Raw genomic sequence first — 17,401 nt, 5'->3', positions numbered from 1 at the left:
AAGCCTCTTCGTGACTCTTCTGGATTTTCAAGGCCGAAAGGTGATTGGTGGTTCCATAGACCTTGCCTACTTCAATTGATCCACCAATTATACTGATTTTGTTCCATCAATGTAAGGAATTCTTAAAAAAGAGGTGTACTAATCCATGATATTGGTAAACTTTTAGTGCATAAAAAAATCCATGATATTGAAAACTGTATTTATCTAAACTTTTTTTTTTTATTATAAGGGGTTTCTTACTTTCTTAGATGTTCTCTAAGGGTATATACAATAAGAAGTAATCTTATCTTTTTATAAAAAAAAAATTTACTTTGAAATATTGAAATGCAAGTATATAATTAGCATAATTAGTGATAGGATATGAACCATTGCTTTTTTTTGTTGAACAACCATTGCTTGTTAAAATTGCGAAGAATTCACTACTTAACATGTTAATGAGACCCCTCGCTCAATTTTATACGAAAATGATATTGGAGTTAACATCCTAGTACCTAGTTACACTTATCTCGTGTAAACTCTTGAAGTATAGCTAAAATGAAATATTAATATCTAAGAAGAAAAAAGATAATAACAAAAAAAAACAAGAGAATAACAACATATATGAGAATAACATTTTGTTGAGTTAGTAAAAAACATATAATGAGATTTTGTGTCATTACAAAGATAACTACGAATTATATGATATCATGGAAACAAGATTTGTTAATAGTAGCACAACCACCACAAAAATTTGTAAGGATATCTCAACTATATAATTTTCATGACCCACCAACTCAGAAGTAGGCATTTTACACGAAGATTGTTAGATCTTAGAAATGTGAATGTATGCGTCATTGTTTGCACGATTATCCCAAATAAAATTGGGCAAATCTATTTCCAGAACTACAAAAATTAAACTACTGATGTAGAATTTAGTTTTCTTAGTTATTTATAGATCATCATTATTCTCATAATAGAAGTTGCTCAATTCATTTTTAAGTAAATTCTACTGCAAGTTATATAGTTACTTTTTCAAGATATTCACATCTAACATCAAACTACTATTGGTGTTTATCTAGTTGGAAGTTGGAACTCTTCTTGAATTCAGACTTCCAAATAGGCAATTTGAATACACGTGTAATTACATGTCATCTATGTACTCTGTCAGTAATTCTTTTTTACCACTTATTAACTTGTTATTTGAAAAATTTACGATTTTTAGCTCTACAGGTTTTAAAAAGTCATCTTACTCGTACGTTTCAATGTGGCTTTAGGTGAGCTATTAACTCATAGGTCCACCCATCAAAACAAATTGTTCTTTTTTGGGTGTGACCAATCTTCTGCAAATTGGTACAAAAGAAGAAGGAATTTACATTTCCAAATTACATAAAAATAAAACTCTTTGGAAAACCTAATAACCCTAATCAAACCTAAAAATCCCTTTTTTTATTATAATGAAAGAAGACCAGACCTAGTTTTTAAAAAGCTAAGGCCGGTTTGATTTCACCATCATCCACGGATTCATCACCAACCACATCTCACCACTATCCTCCTCCATAGGCCATTTCTCTCTCTAACTTAGAGGAGGCATCACCCATCCATCCTCTCCTCTCACTTTCTCTCTCTATCTTTATTTTGTATTTCCAATACGCCAAGCCAAACAATAAAAGAGGTCAGGTCAGGTCACACACATAGCCATAGGGGGGGAGAGAAGATAAAAGCACCAAAAATTTCCAATTTACCTATCTACTAGAGCAAAACCATGAAAAATTAAAAAGGAGAGATCTTTCAGATCTTTTTTCTTCTTCACCTACCATTAGAGAGGTACATTACGTTTTATATCTCATACCCATTATGTGTGCCCTATGCTTCTTTTTTTGCTGCTATTGATCCATATGTCTATTAGGTCACGGTACCATCACACTTTTTTTTTTGTGTTATGTCCTTAACCCTAGAAAAAAATAACAAGGGTAAGAACCCTTGTTTTGATTGGATGATTTAACTAGTATTTGGGGATTTTTCATTGTTTTTATCATCAAGATTTTCTTTTTGGACCCACTAATTGTTTTGGTTTGTAAAGCTTAATTTTAGGTCGTATCATGGTGTATAGATGTTGATATTTGTTTGTTGATTAATGGGTATTTCATATTTGTTGGTACTACTCCTTTATGTCCTATGTCTTTAGTAGTTTTAGATAATTTGTGGGTTTTTGTGATCTGGGTATGTTAGGTTTCAGGGTTTCTCAATCGTGTTAATGGTGGGTAAATCTTTTGTTTAATGTTGGCATGGTTTTGTTTTATTTAGAAATTTTGTAACCTAGGTCATGCATTTGGGGGCCGGGCACAAGTTTTGATCTACTTCAACCCAAAAAAAGTTTTGATCTTTTTTCACACAATAACTATTTTTTTTTTTAATCTCAATTTATTTAGGTTAAGGATGTGAGTGAAGGGAAAAAGTCTTGATTTCTTTGGTTGCTAAGATGGGTTTGATCAACATTTTGATGGGTCTTTTTGCTACACTGAAAAAGTGATGTAGAAGTTTGGTTTGGGTTAGATTGGTAGTTAAAAGAGGGAATTCTTTTGATTTCAAAGTATTCTTCGATATCGATTTTTTTAGTATTCAAACCTTGTGTAGTTCAGTAAAGTTTTTCAAATTTAATGATGAAGGAATAAATAGAATAGCAAACTAGCAGAGTTTGTCACTTGATTCAACATATACCTTATCTTAAAGGTAAAAATTATGCAAGTTATTTCTCTTTTGGCTGAAAAATGTCTGGTCAATTGTAGCATATATATCTCAAATTATCAACAGTAATCATAGGTTTAACTTCTAATTTTCGTATCTAGTGGTGTAGATAAACTTGAGTTTTAAGAAGCTAAACGGCCTAGAAATTAGTAATTTTTTTAATAGATACTTGTTCGGAATGGAATGCTTCGGTAAAAGTTGCTTTTGAAGCTAAGGTTTTTTCTCGTATAAATTACATTTTGTTGTTCAAATTTCAAGTTTATAAGGAGACACTTTTGTTTCGTGTATGTAGTATAAGTTTGTATACTCTTATGAGGTTTTAGATTGCATGTTTCTCAAAACGGACTACTTATATACTACATTTTTCTTTACAAAAGAGAATTCATGTTAATGTTCAGTTTACGTCATGGAACAATATTTGAAAGCTTGTCGTGTTGCAACTTTTGTGCATTAGGAGTATAAATGTCTGTATGAGAAAAAAAGGTTGAAGTTGCAGCGTAAAATATCTCATATAACGTATTCAGTGTGCGCATTGCTTGCATTTGCAATACGTATTGATTTATTATTGTGGTTTCTTTACTTCAGTGGGTTAAAACGATGGGTTTAATGACTTAATCCACAATCTATGACGACACCCTTTACTTGGAGTAAGATCTGGGTTTTGTCGATGAAAGAAATTTATAAGTAATTACTGCTTAATTATTTATGTTTTATGGGTGTATATCAAATTTGCATTCTTGTTGTGAGCCTTCTACTAGCAATTAAGGGAGACATGTATTTTAGTATTTACTAATAAAGACTTGAAATTGATTTGTCAATCTGAATCTTGATTAGCTTTAGCTCAGAAGGAAGTGGGACATTGACAACATACTCATTTATATGAAAGTTAAAAATTTGAGAGTGGAGTAATGGAAATCCTGCCGTGTCCAGATGTCCAATACGTTGGAGAGTCAAATTGCCCACAGCAGGGTACAGGGACAAATTTTATGTGCAATGGGGAAACTTTTGAGCATGGGAAACAGGTCCAAGTAACTGATGTTACCGACAACATCAACAATGTACTAAATGGAGAACAATCTCAGAAAGTCACACCTGAAGAACATCAAGGGAGAGTGGACGAACAAACTACTTTCGAGGGTTTGTCTGTCGAAGATTCACATCCCGAACATACTGATGAAGGGCAGGAGTCCCCATGCAGCTATAATGCAGAAAAGCAAAATAATGAAGCCTTTGAGGCTGCAGAAATTCTCTTAAATGTGGAGAAGATTGAAGCTGGTCTCCCAAGTAGCAACAGAGATGTTGGGTCTCATCCTCCAGAAGCCAAATGGTTAGATCAAGAAGAAACCATGGCATTGTGGGTTAAGGTAGACTTTCTGTTATTTGTTCCACTCCCGAGTGTGATCTTTGTTTTAGTTCCGACTCTCCTCTTTTCGTTATCATTTGATATTAATATATTGTTTATCTATTGATATCGACTCGGATGTTTGTCTCGAAAGACGTGGTCGATGTAGCGAGTTGTTTCTGTGGTCTATAAGCCTCATTTGTTTTCAGATGGACAGATTTGTCCAAATATTTGAATAGTAAGTACACCAAAAGGACAGATTACTGATAACATAACTTCACAAGGGATCTTTTTTTTCCTGCACAAGATCAGGTGGTAAAAACTGCTCTGTCTTTTGCACTTCTTGAGAACGTGGATCAGTCTTGTTTGTTCTGATATTTTCAGTTGTTTCTGAGACATGGTTACTATCATTTATCCCCACTCTACTTGCCTTCTAACAATTCTTTTTTGTTTTTCGAACGTAGTGGAGAGGAAAATGGCAGGCAGGCATACGGTGTGCAAAGGATGACTGCCCTTTATCAACATTAAAAGCAAGACCAACCCATGATCGGAAAAAGTATTTCGTCGTATTTTTCCCACTAACAAGGAATCATTCTTGGGCGGATACTTTACTTGTCCGTCCAATCCACGAGTTTCCCGAGCCTATTGCACACAGAACCCATGCTAGAGGGGTAGCAAAGGTCAAAGATTTGAGCCTTCCACGCCGCTTTATCATCCAAAAGCTTGCTCTTAGCATGGTGAATGTCAGTGACCAGTTCCATAACGAGGTATTGGTGTTTGTGCTTGCATTTATTTTCATATAATTTTGTTCTTCTTATTCTGGTTTTCTATATTGCAAGTATTCTTAATTCGAATCTGCTCAAATGAATAGTCTGTGATCGAGGGCGCTCGTGAGGTTTCAGCCTGGAAAGAATTTGCTATGGAGGCATCCCGCTGCAAAGGTTACTCGGATCTTGGAAAGATGCTTCTTAAGCTTCAGACTGTAAGCTTCTTCCCTTGATACTCTGATTTATTTAACACTCAGAGCCGGTCATCTTGTATTTATTAGTTACTACCCTTTCATATTCAGATCTAACACTGTAAAGTTTCAATATCTTGGTGCGAAGAATGAAGTGAGCTACTCATTCTGATATTCATGCTGTTCTCAACCACCTCAGCAGTTCCTCTGTTTTTGGTTCCTAGATTCTTGTATCTCATGGTATTTTGTCTTCCATGCAGATGATATTGCAGCAATTCATTGACCCTAATTGGCTGCAGACATCTTTTGATTCTTGGACACAGCGCTGTCACAAAGCGGAAAGTGCTGCATCTGTTGAAACATTGAAGGAGGTATTTACTTAATTTACTTTTAAAGTATTGTTGTTTCGGCAGCTATTGAGCTGGAAACTTTCGTGAACATCTCTACATCAAGAAGCTGTGGTTTATAGGGCAGAAGGCGTAATCTAATACACTTCACGAGTCCTTCGATAGTGAGATTTAGTGTAGCAATATAGGTTCTCAACCTAGTCGGCCAACGAAGAATTTTAACATAGGTACAAAAAGAAACTGTATACATTCTGAGAGGATTGTCTTCTACCCTAAGCCATGAAGCTCCGAGTATATATCTTGCGGTCTCAAATCTAATACGAGGAATCCGAAAAGAAAAGTAATTTGTAGTGTCTGTTTTCAAATGTTTGTGTTGTTAACTTATAAGCTTTCTTTTGTTTCTGAAGCTGCTAATTTTTAGAAATACATGTAGCTATATCTAAAACTGTCTAATTAGCCTACACGGTTTAAAACTGTCTAATTAGCCTGCATGGTTTTGACAAAAAAGGTGTTAATCTTTGTAGCTATGTTTAAAGCTTCGAAATATTACACCCTATATCCCGAATTCATGTGGAGTAACTACAACCTAGCCCTGTGGTAGCACATGCCCAAGGTCGCAAGGCATATATAGGATGTGAATTTTTGATAAATTACCCGAATATTTGCTGTCCAAACTATTATGTTATTTTTTTTCCTATCGTCAATTACTAATGTAACTATCTTCTGTGATACAGGAGTTAGTAAATTCTGTTATGTGGAATAAAATCGAAGCACTCTGGGATGCACCGATGCAACCTGAGTTGGGCCCTGAGTGGAAAACTTGGAAGCAGGAAGTTATGAAGTGGTTCTCTCTCTCACACCCTATAGCTGGTGACAAACGGGTAGAGCCACCAAATATTGACAGTTCTACATTCATAGATCACCAAATTAGCAGGAAGAGACCCAAACTTGAAGTTCGCCGTGCAGAAATGCATGCATCACAAGAAGCCAGCAGTTTACATGAGGTCAACCCTCAGACTAACGTCATTGAGATTGACTCTGGATTTTTTCATAGTCAGGTGCCTGATAATGGTAATATGTCAGTACCGGATCCTTGCGTCAACCAAACATTGGTTGGGAAATCTGCACCACCTGAGGATCCTGTTTCTGTTCCCGACACTTGGGACAAAATAGTTGTAGAATCCGAAAATCCTGGGTTAGTCCGAAGCTCTCAAGGAGAGGAGGCTCATGGTGATGGAGGGAGTTTCAAGAAACCATTTGATCCAGGGAACAAGTACCGTCAATGTATGGCTTTTATTGAGGCTAAGGGGAGACAATGTGTAAGGTGGGCGAATGAAGATAGTGTCTATTGCTGTGTGCATTTGACTTCTCGCTCTGTTGGGAAACCATCAAATTCAGAACAAACACCCCCTATTGATGCTCCTATTTGCGCAGGAACCACCACTCATGGGACAAAATGTAAGCACAGATCTCGATTCGGATCTCCTTTTTGCAAGAAACATGGAGTACAAAATAGCTTGTATTTGATGGATGTAGAAAAATCATCAAATTCACCAGGAAATACACTTAAGAGAAAGCACATGGAGACCACAGAAACCCCGACTGGCAAAGAAATAGTTTTGTTTGGAGATGTTTCAACCCCTCTCCAGATGAATTCAGGCCTTAATATGGAGGGTGAAGTTCTGCACTGCATTGGGTTGTATAACGAAATCAATAATGATCCGTGCCCAGAACATGCAAAACTGCACACTTTATACTGCGAAAAGCATCTTCCAAGTTGGCTTAAACGTGCCAGGAATGGTAAAAGTAGGATAATATCAAAAGAAATCTACAGTGATCTTCTGAGGAGTTGCACCTCAAGGAAGGAAAAACTGTACTTGCATCAAGCATGCCATCTTTTGTATGGGTTCATTAAAACTATTCTTCACCGACGAAATCCAGTTCCTAAAGAGACCCAACTCCAGTGGATCTTATCTGAAGCTTCTAAAGATATCTCTGTTGCAGAATGGCTGATGAGGTTGATATCTCGGGAGAGAGAAAAACTCAATATGTTTTGGAGCTTTGATGTGAACCAAGACGGATTAATTCTGACATCTGGAGGAGAACAGTCAGCGATTGTGCCAGTGCTCCACCAGAATAGCAATAATAACATTCACACGACTATTAAGTGCAAGATTTGTATGGAGGAATTTCCAGATGCTGAATTGCTTGGTAGCCACTGGATGGACATTCATGAAAAGGAAGCACAAGTGATGTTCAGAGGGTATGTGTGCGCAATCTGCATGATTCCATTCACTGACAAGCAAGTTCTTGAGACCCATGTTGGGGAGAAACACGGGTCACACTCCCTTGAACAATGCATACTTTTCCAGTGCATACCTTGTGGTACACATTTCATGAGTCCACAACAGTTATGGTCACATGTTCCCACAGTTCACTCCATTGATTTCCAGCTAAAAACTAATGATCAAGCACTTAACAAGTTGACGGGTCAAGCTTCTCAGCAGTTCGAGCTTGGTAACAATGCTAACTGGGGTAACGGAATTGCCGCTAAGAGGTTCTCTTGTAGGTTCTGTGGGTTGCAGTTTGATCTTTTACCCGATCTTGGGCGCCACCATCAAGCTGCTCATATGGGTCCAGATACAGTCAACAATGATTCTGTTAAAAATGCAGCCCCTCTTTTAAACAAATTAAAGCCAGCCAAACCCATCAATTTTAGTATAACAAAAGGTATTGGAACAGCTTCTTCTAGGATTAGAGATAGAGCTAATTTAAGCATAAAAAAGCGTTTTCAAGCATCAAGTTCGATAGGCACAGAGGGGTTAAGGGGTCAGTCTCAAACAGAGGAAGAAGGTCTCGGTAGATTAGTGGAGTCTCAGTGTTCATCAATTGCAAAAATATTGTTTTCTGAAATTCAGAAAACAGAACTTCGTCCAAGTAACTCTGACATTCTTTCTGTTGCTCGATGCACTTGCTGCAAGATAGGTCTCCAAGCTGCTCTGGAAGTGAAGTATGGAACACTGCCAGAACGTTTGTATCTGAAGGCAGCAAAGCTCTGTAGTGAGCTCAATATTCAAGTGGAGTGGCATCAAGAAGGGTATATCTGTCCTAAAGGATGTAAATCTGAGACAAACTCACATAAATTTTCTCCCTTGATGCCTCTTCCAGGTGATTTTGTAGAACTCAAATCAGCCAATAAGGCCTATCCAACGGATACCGAGGAGTGGGAGATGGACGAATCGCATTGTATACTCGAGTCACGACATATAAAATTAAAACCCATGCCTGTTCTCTTATTTGAAGATGTAAGCCATGGACGAGAATCCGTTCAAGTAACCTGTGTAGTGGATGAGAATCTTCTAGATTCCATTAGTGGCACCATATATGGAGGGTCTAGTAGCAAAATAATTGCTTGTCCTTCACCCTGGGAGAGCTTCACCTATATCACAGAGAGGTTACTAGATCCATCACTCGGACTTGATTCTAAGGTAGCTATTCCCATCAACTCTTTCCTTTATGCCTTCAATCATTTATCTTCACGCATTAGTTTAAATTTATTTGAAAAAAGTATTGTATCTATCGTTGCAAAAGCACCAGCGTTTTTTGTTTCATAAAAGTTTAATTGGTAAAATAAGTTCGGTGCTTCCTTCTTGGGTTTTATTGGTAGACTAGGCCGTGCAATAAAGCAAAAATTTGGCTAGTATTTCTGTGCGAGTAAATTGCTTAGTCTCGATCTTGTTACATGTGTTGGTATTTAGGAGTTCTATCAGCATATCGAATCTTTTGATTTTTTTTAAAAATCTGTGCAGAGTTGTCAGTTGGGCTGTGCTTGCCCAAACTCAACATGTAGCCCTGAAGCATGTGATCATGTATACCTCTTTGACAATGACTATGAAGATGCAATAGATATTTATGGTAAGCCAATGCATGGCAGATTTCCATATGATGAAAAGGGTCTAATTATCTTAAAGGTAATAATGCTATATCAACTTACTAGTATATTAAAAACACAATTGTCCGTATTATTGAACTTCATTTGATATAGAAGGTATGAAATTTTCTTCTGTTACTGAACTATACAGGAGAATTACCTAGTATACGAGTGCAACTCTATGTGCCACTGTGACAAAAGTTGCCCAAATAGAGTTTTGCAAAATGGGATCAAAGTAAAACTAGGAATCTTTAAAACATCGAACAAGGTAACATTCTCAGAATGACTAGTGATGTTATAAGAATTTGGATAAAATTTATACCCGTCTTTCACAGGGTTGGGCAGTTAGGGCTGGTGAACCAATTCCACGTGGGACATTTGTGTGCGAGTACATTGGGGAGGTATTGACTGATCAGGAGGCAAACCAAAGGGTCAAGAGGTAAGTGCAACTTCTCATAGTTTGTTCTCCTTAGTTCTCTCAGTAGTTATTCCAATATTCAAGATCGATTGTTCCGTAATTTCAGGTATAACAATGAAGGCTGCAGTTATTTGTATCGCATTGACGCTCACAGTAATAATATGGGTGATCTAATTGAAGAAACAGTTTCCTACGTGATAGATGCGACAAAATATGGAAATGTTTCACGGTTCGTTAACCACAGGTAAGCAGTTGTGACATAGATATGTCCATCCCACTTCCTAATATTCGTTTTCTTCTAAGCTTTTAAATTACTATCTAATTTTTGTTTTTGTGATAGTTGCTCACCAAACCTTGTGATTTACCAAGTTCTATTGGAGAGTATGGATTGTCAACTTGCACATATTGGTCTATACGCGAGTCGCGATGTAAGTACTCCATTCAATTCCTCATCGTACGTTTAGTTGTCTTGGTTATGCATTTTTTTTTTATCGTCTGTCTCTCTCGTAATATGAAGCGAAATTTGTATATGAATTATGCAGATTGCGGAAGGTGAGGAAGTGACATTTGATTATCGCCATGAGCTACGACCTGAAGGAGGACAACCTTGCTATTGTGGTGCTCCAAACTGCCGTGGTCGTGTGTACTGAAACTACTCAAACAGTATCATGACTACAGATCATCTCTATCCCTCACCATCCAAATGCGTTCTGAAAGCCGTTGCAACTAAAGAACTCTGACCCCAACATGTCCAGTTTCTTCCCGTCTACTGCTACCTCTCTGGAAGTTCCTCGAATCTGGGTCTCTCTCATGATCAATTGGATTTTGGTTCTATCTCCTCAGCTGTAAATTATGCATGCTTTTAGGAATTGATTTTCCATTTTCTTCTCTGTTTTTTTTTTTGTTTTCTTTGGTTAGGTATACAGCTTTGAAGAATCAGAGATGAAAAATTTCCCATTAGTCAGCATCTTGATCTATAGTTTCTTTTTTTTTGTTCAAAACATGGAATGCATCTTTCAAATCACATAATGGTTAATATAACTGGGTTGATGTAGAACCATGTGTTAGAGGATTCTTCCTATTTGCGCGAACAAATTGATATTGGTGTGGAATCTATTCTTTTCATGACCTTGATCCTGGTGTGGAATCTGTTCTTTTAATGACCTTCATAATTGAGACGGAAGTGAATGTCCTTCCTGAATCCGTTCATAAGAAGTCATAAAAATGTCATCGGTATCAAGGAACGCAAGTAAAACTGTCATCGAAAATAACATCGGTATCCAGGAACGCGAGTAAATGGTTTCTTTCCTTCTCTTATGGGGATGGTTGCTTCATGTCACAGAATGTAGTGTAACAGTCATGGGAACTTGAAACATTTTCATCAAAACCTTGAAGTCCATTTTCTTCTGAATAAAGTTTATTTTAGGATTTGCCGTGCTATCCTAATTCAAAAATACTTGATGGACAGATAATAAGACGAGTTCAATCAAAAGTTCATTAAGCTTTCAAAGTTTAAGTTTCAACCTCATCGATAGATAGTACCAAGTATTTCGCATCAGACTACCGTTATTTAACCCATGGGGAATATACATAACTATACGCTCATAATCCCAATATAAAGGCATGTACAAAATATGAATCTGAACTAAAACAAAAAAGAAATTTCTAATAGCAAGATCAATTAGAACCAAGAGCGAGCAACACATCAGAAAATCCATTTTCTAAATCTTTTTGATCAATAGTGTCGCTCTTATGTTAGAGCTATACACTTCATGAGTATTATTGCTTAGATGAAGTTGCTATCTTGATTGAATCAGCTTTTCTCAATCACCTCTGCGGGCAAGTTGAGGTCAAACAGGGGATCTGCAAATGCTTCCTTCTTAGCACGCTTCCGAGAAGGGCATCGGTTATCAAAATTTGGGGAGCAAGATGAAGAACTACCGACTTCCACCAATCCTCCTATATATAGTAATCTCTGTCAGTAGCTTTCATAAGACTGGTTGGCTCTACTTCAAATTTATTTCAGAGAAACTAAAAATTGAGATAAAGAATTACGGAGAAACAACGAATAGTATGAAGTAAAATGAATTCAGAATTTGATAGTAGGAAGGGAAAAATAAATACCAATCGCGCTTATGCTTGAACTGGATTGAATATTACTATCAGAGTCATTGCATTTAGTGCTCCAGACAGGAAGTTCGGAAGCTCTTTCCACACCCTTTGATTTGTATGGTGCAATATTATGGGTAGCTAGTTGAAGTGAACCCAATAAATCATTCTCAATGCACTCATACCTGTAAATCAATTGACGCGCATAAGTATGCGTAAACCTTAATGCTAGACTAAAGCGAAGTTTTTCAAACAAGAAAACTTACATTTTCTTACAAAGTCTATCTGTAATTACTGAAAGATTGAGGACCTCCATCCTCACAACTGTGACTTCATCCTCAGAATATTGATCAAATGGCTCCTCTATAAACTTAGAGAGCTTTTCTACATTTGCCTCAAGTTGCTGCTGTTGATCCTCGAATAGATGTTGTTTTATCTCCCTCTCTTGTATGGTCATTTCATCTTTAAAGAGGTCATCTCCGAACATGTAAAATGCAAATGGGTAGGAATATGAGAGTACTCGCCTTGACCGAAAGAGTCTAGAAAGGCCATTAGTTAACCAGCTAAAATCTTTCAATGCAATCTCTTTGCTTTCCAAAATTGAAATCTTTGTTTCTATTGTGACTTTGAGCTCTGTTTCAAGCTTTAAAGAATCTGTGTGAGCTTTGTAACGATTGTGATAATGCATGTAGCGGTCCAGATCACGTTTTGCACGTTCAGCTTTCTCTCGTCCATCTTCTTTGTAACGGCCACAACTGTGACCACTGATACTTGTCCATGTGTGGTCTCGACCAGTAGGACCACCACACAACCAACTGCAGAGATGAAGACACAAAATTAAATCTTAAGCATCAATTAAGGACAATATTGAGTTTCGTTAAGCAAATTTCCAAGATGAAGGCGAGATAAGATGCGATATATGACACTGTTATGCTTAAGTCAACGATGGCAAAGGCAGTGGAGGTTCAAGCGTCGAGGTTTCTCTCAACAACTTTGTCACTTCATTGCTGCCAAAACCAAATTATACACTCATTGACTGTTTCTACTTGCTTCACTGCTGAGCTGTTGATTTTTGCTTGTTTTCTACATGTTCATCTAATTTTAATATTATTCTTATTATGCTAATGGAAGCAATAAATAGAACCAAGAAGTTTTAGGGTTTGCAAAGTCGTTTTTTTAATACTTTAACAAGGTTTACACCTTATCAAAGCAAACATCCTCCATGCAAAAATATTTCCAATTTTAGTATTAGAATGGACTATCTTAGATAGAATGCTAACATGACCCGTGAAACATTTAGTTACGAGGAAAAAGAAAGTTGATCATTTTCGAGTTTTACTCCAAGTTATTTGCATAACTACATAATTAAGACATAGTTAAATAGATGCTATTGCAATGTCTTCTTGTTGTAGATGTAGAGGTTCAAACATCAGACTAAGTTGAGAACTTGAGATGTGATCACTACTGATCGGTTAGTTGAGATACATTTCCAGCATAATCATTGTACTATTTACTATAATCTCCTAATATGTGTACATTTGATAATGATTTAATGCTCCAGACGTGCTTTTGCAATGTCGGCATTAGAGGTTCATGCATAACAATCTAACTTCATCCTAACTGACATATGATTATAGGATTAAGAATGGTTTTATTATTTTAGGAGATATTTAAAATGAAAAACCTAACTAGCTGTAGGGTATTTCCCACCACAAGAAGCATGCTTAAACTTCCACAATAGAGGACAAGGAATTGGAAGAAATCTTACCAGAATGGTTGTCCACAGATACAACTGACGAGGTTGCAGCCACCATTCTTTTCAACAGACTTGTGACACTTCGGGCAAGACTTTGTGTTCACTGTAATCCAATTAACCGTCTCTGATTCATCTCGGCACTTCTTGATCCAAAGCTCCCACATCGAGCACGAGCAAGGGGAGTGTGCTTCTGATGAGCAACTGAAGCAAAATTGTAGTCCACAAGCACATTCCACCTCACAAAATTCATCATCCCCTATCCTTATTGCATTTCCACAATGAGGAACACTAGGGCACCATTTGACCCTTTTATTATCTTCAATATATGACTCTAAAAGAAAACGTTCAAAGCGCTCAGCCAAGTCTGCATCTCTTGAACTCACTAGGCTGCGGACAACAGCTTCATCACATATGGCGTTACACTTGTGTGCCATGCACCTAATGCGCCTGCTTTGTCCTTCATTGATTTTTACAATAAAATGCTCCGTCCAACCTAACAAGTCACAAGAGAGTTTCGTACAAATTAATCTCCATTTAATTCGATAATCAAATTTCGAATTTTGAAGTATATGGCACAAAAGAGAAAGGATACAGATCAATCCTCACATTGTTATATTTTTCAGAATACAAGTTACTTATCGCCAAATCGAACACTAAGAAGTATGAAAAGAGAGTCCTAATAAGAAAGTGACTAAATATAAAAGGGACCGACACTTCTGCAGGCTCCAGTCCACAAACAGTGTTCTATTAAGTATAAAAGTGGGCAGGTACTGTAGTTCGCCCATCAAGATACACAAGGAATTGATTCCTAGACACGGAAAACATAAGTGCTTTACCTTTTCCACTCATGAAATTTTGTGTAAAATGGGATAAGGGAAAAATGCCGACACTACTTCACAAGGAATCAGTAATATGGATTTGTTTGCTGGTATTATTTTTAGACAAATAAGGAATTAACCAGATCACATAAACCAGTTTACCACATATTGCAGTGCAGTTTCAGGATTGTCTCTACGATTAGATACTCAAATAGAAGAGAGCACATGGTTCTTAATTCAAATGAATATGAAACAAATGGATAGCGAGAGGCTTTGTTAAAACAGAAAAAGTGCTACCCTATGCCTCAAATCAAATTCAACAAGAGTACCCTAAAAATAATGCAACAGGGGAAAAAACCTATTTTACATAATTCACTAAGTTTGCAGGGGCTACAAGGAAATAGCAGAGACTACTTACAATTGTTGCAAAAGCAGTGACCACAGTCCATCGAAGTAACTTTGCTAGCAGCAATGTCGTCCATGCAGATATCGCATGTCACCTTGGATGATGGTGGTGGAGTTACATTAGCCTTGCGTTCAAGCAAAGTCACCCCTGCTTCGCCAAATAATTGGTCTTTTCCTTTCTCAACAAGCACCGCAAATAATTTCTCAACATCCCATCGGTAGTGAATAAGCAAAGTTCTTGCATGTTGTTCACTTAGTCCAAGCAAATCAATCACCCGATGCAAATCTTCTTTCTACAAACATAAACAACAATATATAATTAACATATACAATCTAATTATGATAACAAGCAAGAAGAATGCCTTTACCTGAGCTGCCAAAAGGGATTCTCTCGTTATCACCTATATAGTATGATCAAATTGTTAGAAGATATATCATAAAACGATTCAATGACCCACAAACCCAGATAGACATTCTTATACAACAATGAGCTTGTCAAACCAAATATTTCAATTAGACAGTAAATTCAAGCACAATTCCTTTAATCAACCATTGTAAGATTTGTTAACAGCAATGTTATAACTGAGTAAAATTGAATGCTTTTTGGCTGAGCGGAAAAACCTAAAATTCTATCACTCAAAACATTCTCCAACAAAATAACCAGTAGAATTCAACCATCAATCACTGAAACGTAAATTGAAGCTCGCAAAAAAATTACAAAATTAAACAACAAGATAATGATTTTATCTGGATCTCATAGGAAAGAAATCACATTTTTTTTCTTCTATTTTACCCTTTTCTGTGGTAACGAAAACAGTGAATCCAAAAACCCTAAAAAAAAAAAGATAGGCAAAAGTTTCAAAACAAAATTAGGAACATAACCCTCATAAAAAAATAATATTTTTTTATTCTGACCTTACTAGACGAAGACGAGGAACACTCAGTCGAAGTCGAGAATTGAACATCATCTTCTACGTTCTCTAGTTCATCAAGAGAATCACGATCAGAACATGAAAGGTCATCGTCGCTGTACATGAAATCTTCCATTATGATTGATCAACCGATAAACAAGATCACCGGGAAGATTGACAGTAAGGTCGATCCCGGCGATCAAATTTCAATAATACGATAGTCTTCCACCGTCTATTTGATTTCCCGACTAGGCGAATAGAGAGAGAGAGAGGGAGCGCTTGAAGACGAAGCAGTAGCAAATATATGTAGAGAGAGAGAGATAGAGTTTTCTCCCGACGAAAACTTTGTAGGGGAGAAACTAGAGACTAGAGAGAGAGAAGTCCGAAATTTGCTGAAAGCGTTACTGAATCACGCTTTACCAAGTCGGAGATCAAATGGGTTTCGGATCGATTTTTAAAATCCGAACCGAATACCCTCTCTTACTTCACTTTTCTGACCCTTTATTACTGGTAGGGTATATCGCACGAATAATTGTAACAATCAAATTTGACATAATTTCAATGTAGTGCTTCTATAACTAATCATGTCACCTGATTTTTCATATCTATTATTGTTATATTCTAGATACACCTGACTTTTTTAATAAAAGATATTGTCTAGACTAGGGTATATCTCGTGTCCCAGGGGCACGAACACAAATGTGACGAAATTCTAACCCTAATTTACACCTGACTTTCTATATTTAATGTCGTTATATTTTGGATACCCTAATTTTTTTGGTATTAGTTTCTTTTTTACCCCTCGAAATATATTTTGTTTCTTTTTCTTCTTAAATTAGTTATTTTTTTCTAAGGACATAGTTATATTTTTTCTTCAAATTGATTATTTAACTCTAAGAAGGACTATATTTTAAATTTTGAAAAGGGCTTCTAGACAATATCCTTTATTAAAAAATGATGTTTGTCCCAGTCATCGTTTTCCCTTCTGTTTTATATAATAGATAAATACATATAAATTAGCCCCTCCAACAATCTCAGTTCCACGTCAACACTTGTTTGACCTAGTGATCCCAGGTTTGATTCTTAGAGGAGGTGAAATTCATAATCGAACTTGGATTATTAGTTTATTACAGACATAAATAATGTAATATTTGTTGGGTTTTAGACCTCTTTCATGTAGTTGGGCTTTAAGCCTATTTCATTAACGGTTGAACTTAGGCGGTTATTTTGCTTATCACATCTTAATGATGTATCAATTCCTTGTAATGACTAATGTAGATCGTAGTCGATTTCTCAAAAAACAATCTCAGTTCCACTTTTCACCTCCTATAAGTAGAGATTCGGTAAAGAATAAGAAATGTTGGTTGCAGTTAACTCCATATTGAAATTGGTTATTCAATTTTTTGTTGCAACGAAATTGGTTGTTCTAGGAATATAGAATGAGTTAATTTTAAGCTAGACAAAGACCTAAACAATATCGTCAAATTTCATGAGTTTAACAATTCAACTTTGAGAATTTATTTTGTTTGTATATAGTCTAAGAAGTCATTTTTTGTTGAGGAAGAACTACAAAATCGAATCGAACTGGTACAAGAAAGAAAAGTCGTGAGGGAGTTCCATGTGCGCTTCTAATGGTGCTTCCTTTCCCATTTAGCCAGTGAATCTGCATTCTTATTATTCAG

The 17,401-nt window shown here is 36.5% G+C and overlaps 2 protein-coding genes across 10 annotated transcripts; one reads left to right on the top strand and one right to left on the bottom strand.

Annotated features, from left to right (window-relative positions):
* The first annotated feature begins 819 nt into the window (after positions 1–819).
* Positions 820–10,774, top strand: SUVR5 (histone-lysine N-methyltransferase SUVR5). 7 transcript variants are annotated; one of them, XM_086637348.1, is made up of 12 exons: positions 820–1,803; positions 3,559–4,088; positions 4,531–4,833; positions 4,938–5,048; positions 5,285–5,395; positions 6,106–8,859; positions 9,181–9,342; positions 9,454–9,570; positions 9,638–9,741; positions 9,827–9,964; positions 10,061–10,148; positions 10,263–10,774. In XM_086637348.1, exons 2-12 carry the CDS (start codon positions 3,633–3,635, stop codon positions 10,368–10,370), a joined length of 4,452 nt encoding a protein of 1,483 aa, XP_086493474.1. In that variant the 5' UTR covers positions 820–1,803; positions 3,559–3,632; the 3' UTR covers positions 10,371–10,774. The 7 variants fall into 7 exon arrangements, with proteins under 7 accessions (XP_086493474.1, XP_086493478.1, XP_086493477.1 ...); XM_086637352.1 differs by having other exon boundaries at positions 1,294–1,803; positions 3,565–4,088; XM_086637351.1 differs by having other exon boundaries at positions 1,731–1,949.
* Positions 10,775–11,199: 425 nt separating this feature from the next.
* LOC147545290 (putative E3 ubiquitin-protein ligase ARI2) lies at positions 11,200–16,351 on the bottom strand. 3 transcript variants are annotated; one of them, XM_086637355.1, is made up of 7 exons: positions 15,724–16,351; positions 15,177–15,209; positions 14,822–15,101; positions 13,598–14,078; positions 12,096–12,644; positions 11,845–12,014; positions 11,200–11,679 (listed from the first exon to the last, which is right to left on the bottom strand). In XM_086637355.1, exons 1-7 carry the CDS (start codon positions 15,853–15,855, stop codon positions 11,534–11,536), a joined length of 1,791 nt encoding a protein of 596 aa, XP_086493481.1. In that variant the 5' UTR covers positions 15,856–16,351; the 3' UTR covers positions 11,200–11,533. The 3 variants fall into 3 exon arrangements, with proteins under 3 accessions (XP_086493481.1, XP_086493482.1, XP_086493483.1); XM_086637356.1 differs by having other exon boundaries at positions 11,200–11,726; positions 15,724–16,276; XM_086637357.1 differs by having other exon boundaries at positions 15,177–15,454; positions 15,500–16,145.
* Between the last annotated feature and the right edge of the window lie 1,050 nt (positions 16,352–17,401).

This window comes from Eschscholzia californica, unplaced genomic scaffold, assembly GCF_041429995.1.
Source record: "Eschscholzia californica isolate CP2 unplaced genomic scaffold, dmEscCali1.0.p SCAF_4, whole genome shotgun sequence".
NCBI lineage: Eukaryota > Viridiplantae > Streptophyta > Magnoliopsida > Ranunculales > Papaveraceae > Eschscholzia > Eschscholzia californica.
The sequence above is the reverse complement of the archived record's forward strand: the minus strand, read 5'-3'. Positions and strand labels throughout refer to the sequence as shown.

Excerpts from the sequence above, each read along its gene's own strand:
- SUVR5 (XM_086637348.1), top strand. The coding sequence starts at position 3,633 with ATGGAAATCCTGCCGTGTCCAGATGTCCAATACGTTGGAGAGTCAAAT. Across the intron at positions 4,089-4,530 it reads CCATGGCATTGTGGGTTAAG|TGGAGAGGAAAATGGCAGGC; the intron begins GTAGACTTTCTG and ends TTTCGAACGTAG. Across the intron at positions 8,860-9,180 it reads CACTCGGACTTGATTCTAAG|AGTTGTCAGTTGGGCTGTGC; the intron begins GTAGCTATTCCC and ends AAATCTGTGCAG.
- LOC147545290 (XM_086637355.1), bottom strand. The coding sequence starts at position 15,855 with ATGGAAGATTTCATGTACAGCGACGATGACCTTTCATGTTCTGATCGT. Across the intron at positions 15,210-15,723 it reads CCTCGTCTTCGTCTAGTAAG|GTGATAACGAGAGAATCCCT; the intron begins GTCAGAATAAAA and ends CATACTATATAG. Across the intron at positions 14,079-14,821 it reads TCACTGCTTTTGCAACAATT|GTTGGACGGAGCATTTTATT; the intron begins GTAAGTAGTCTC and ends GTGACTTGTTAG.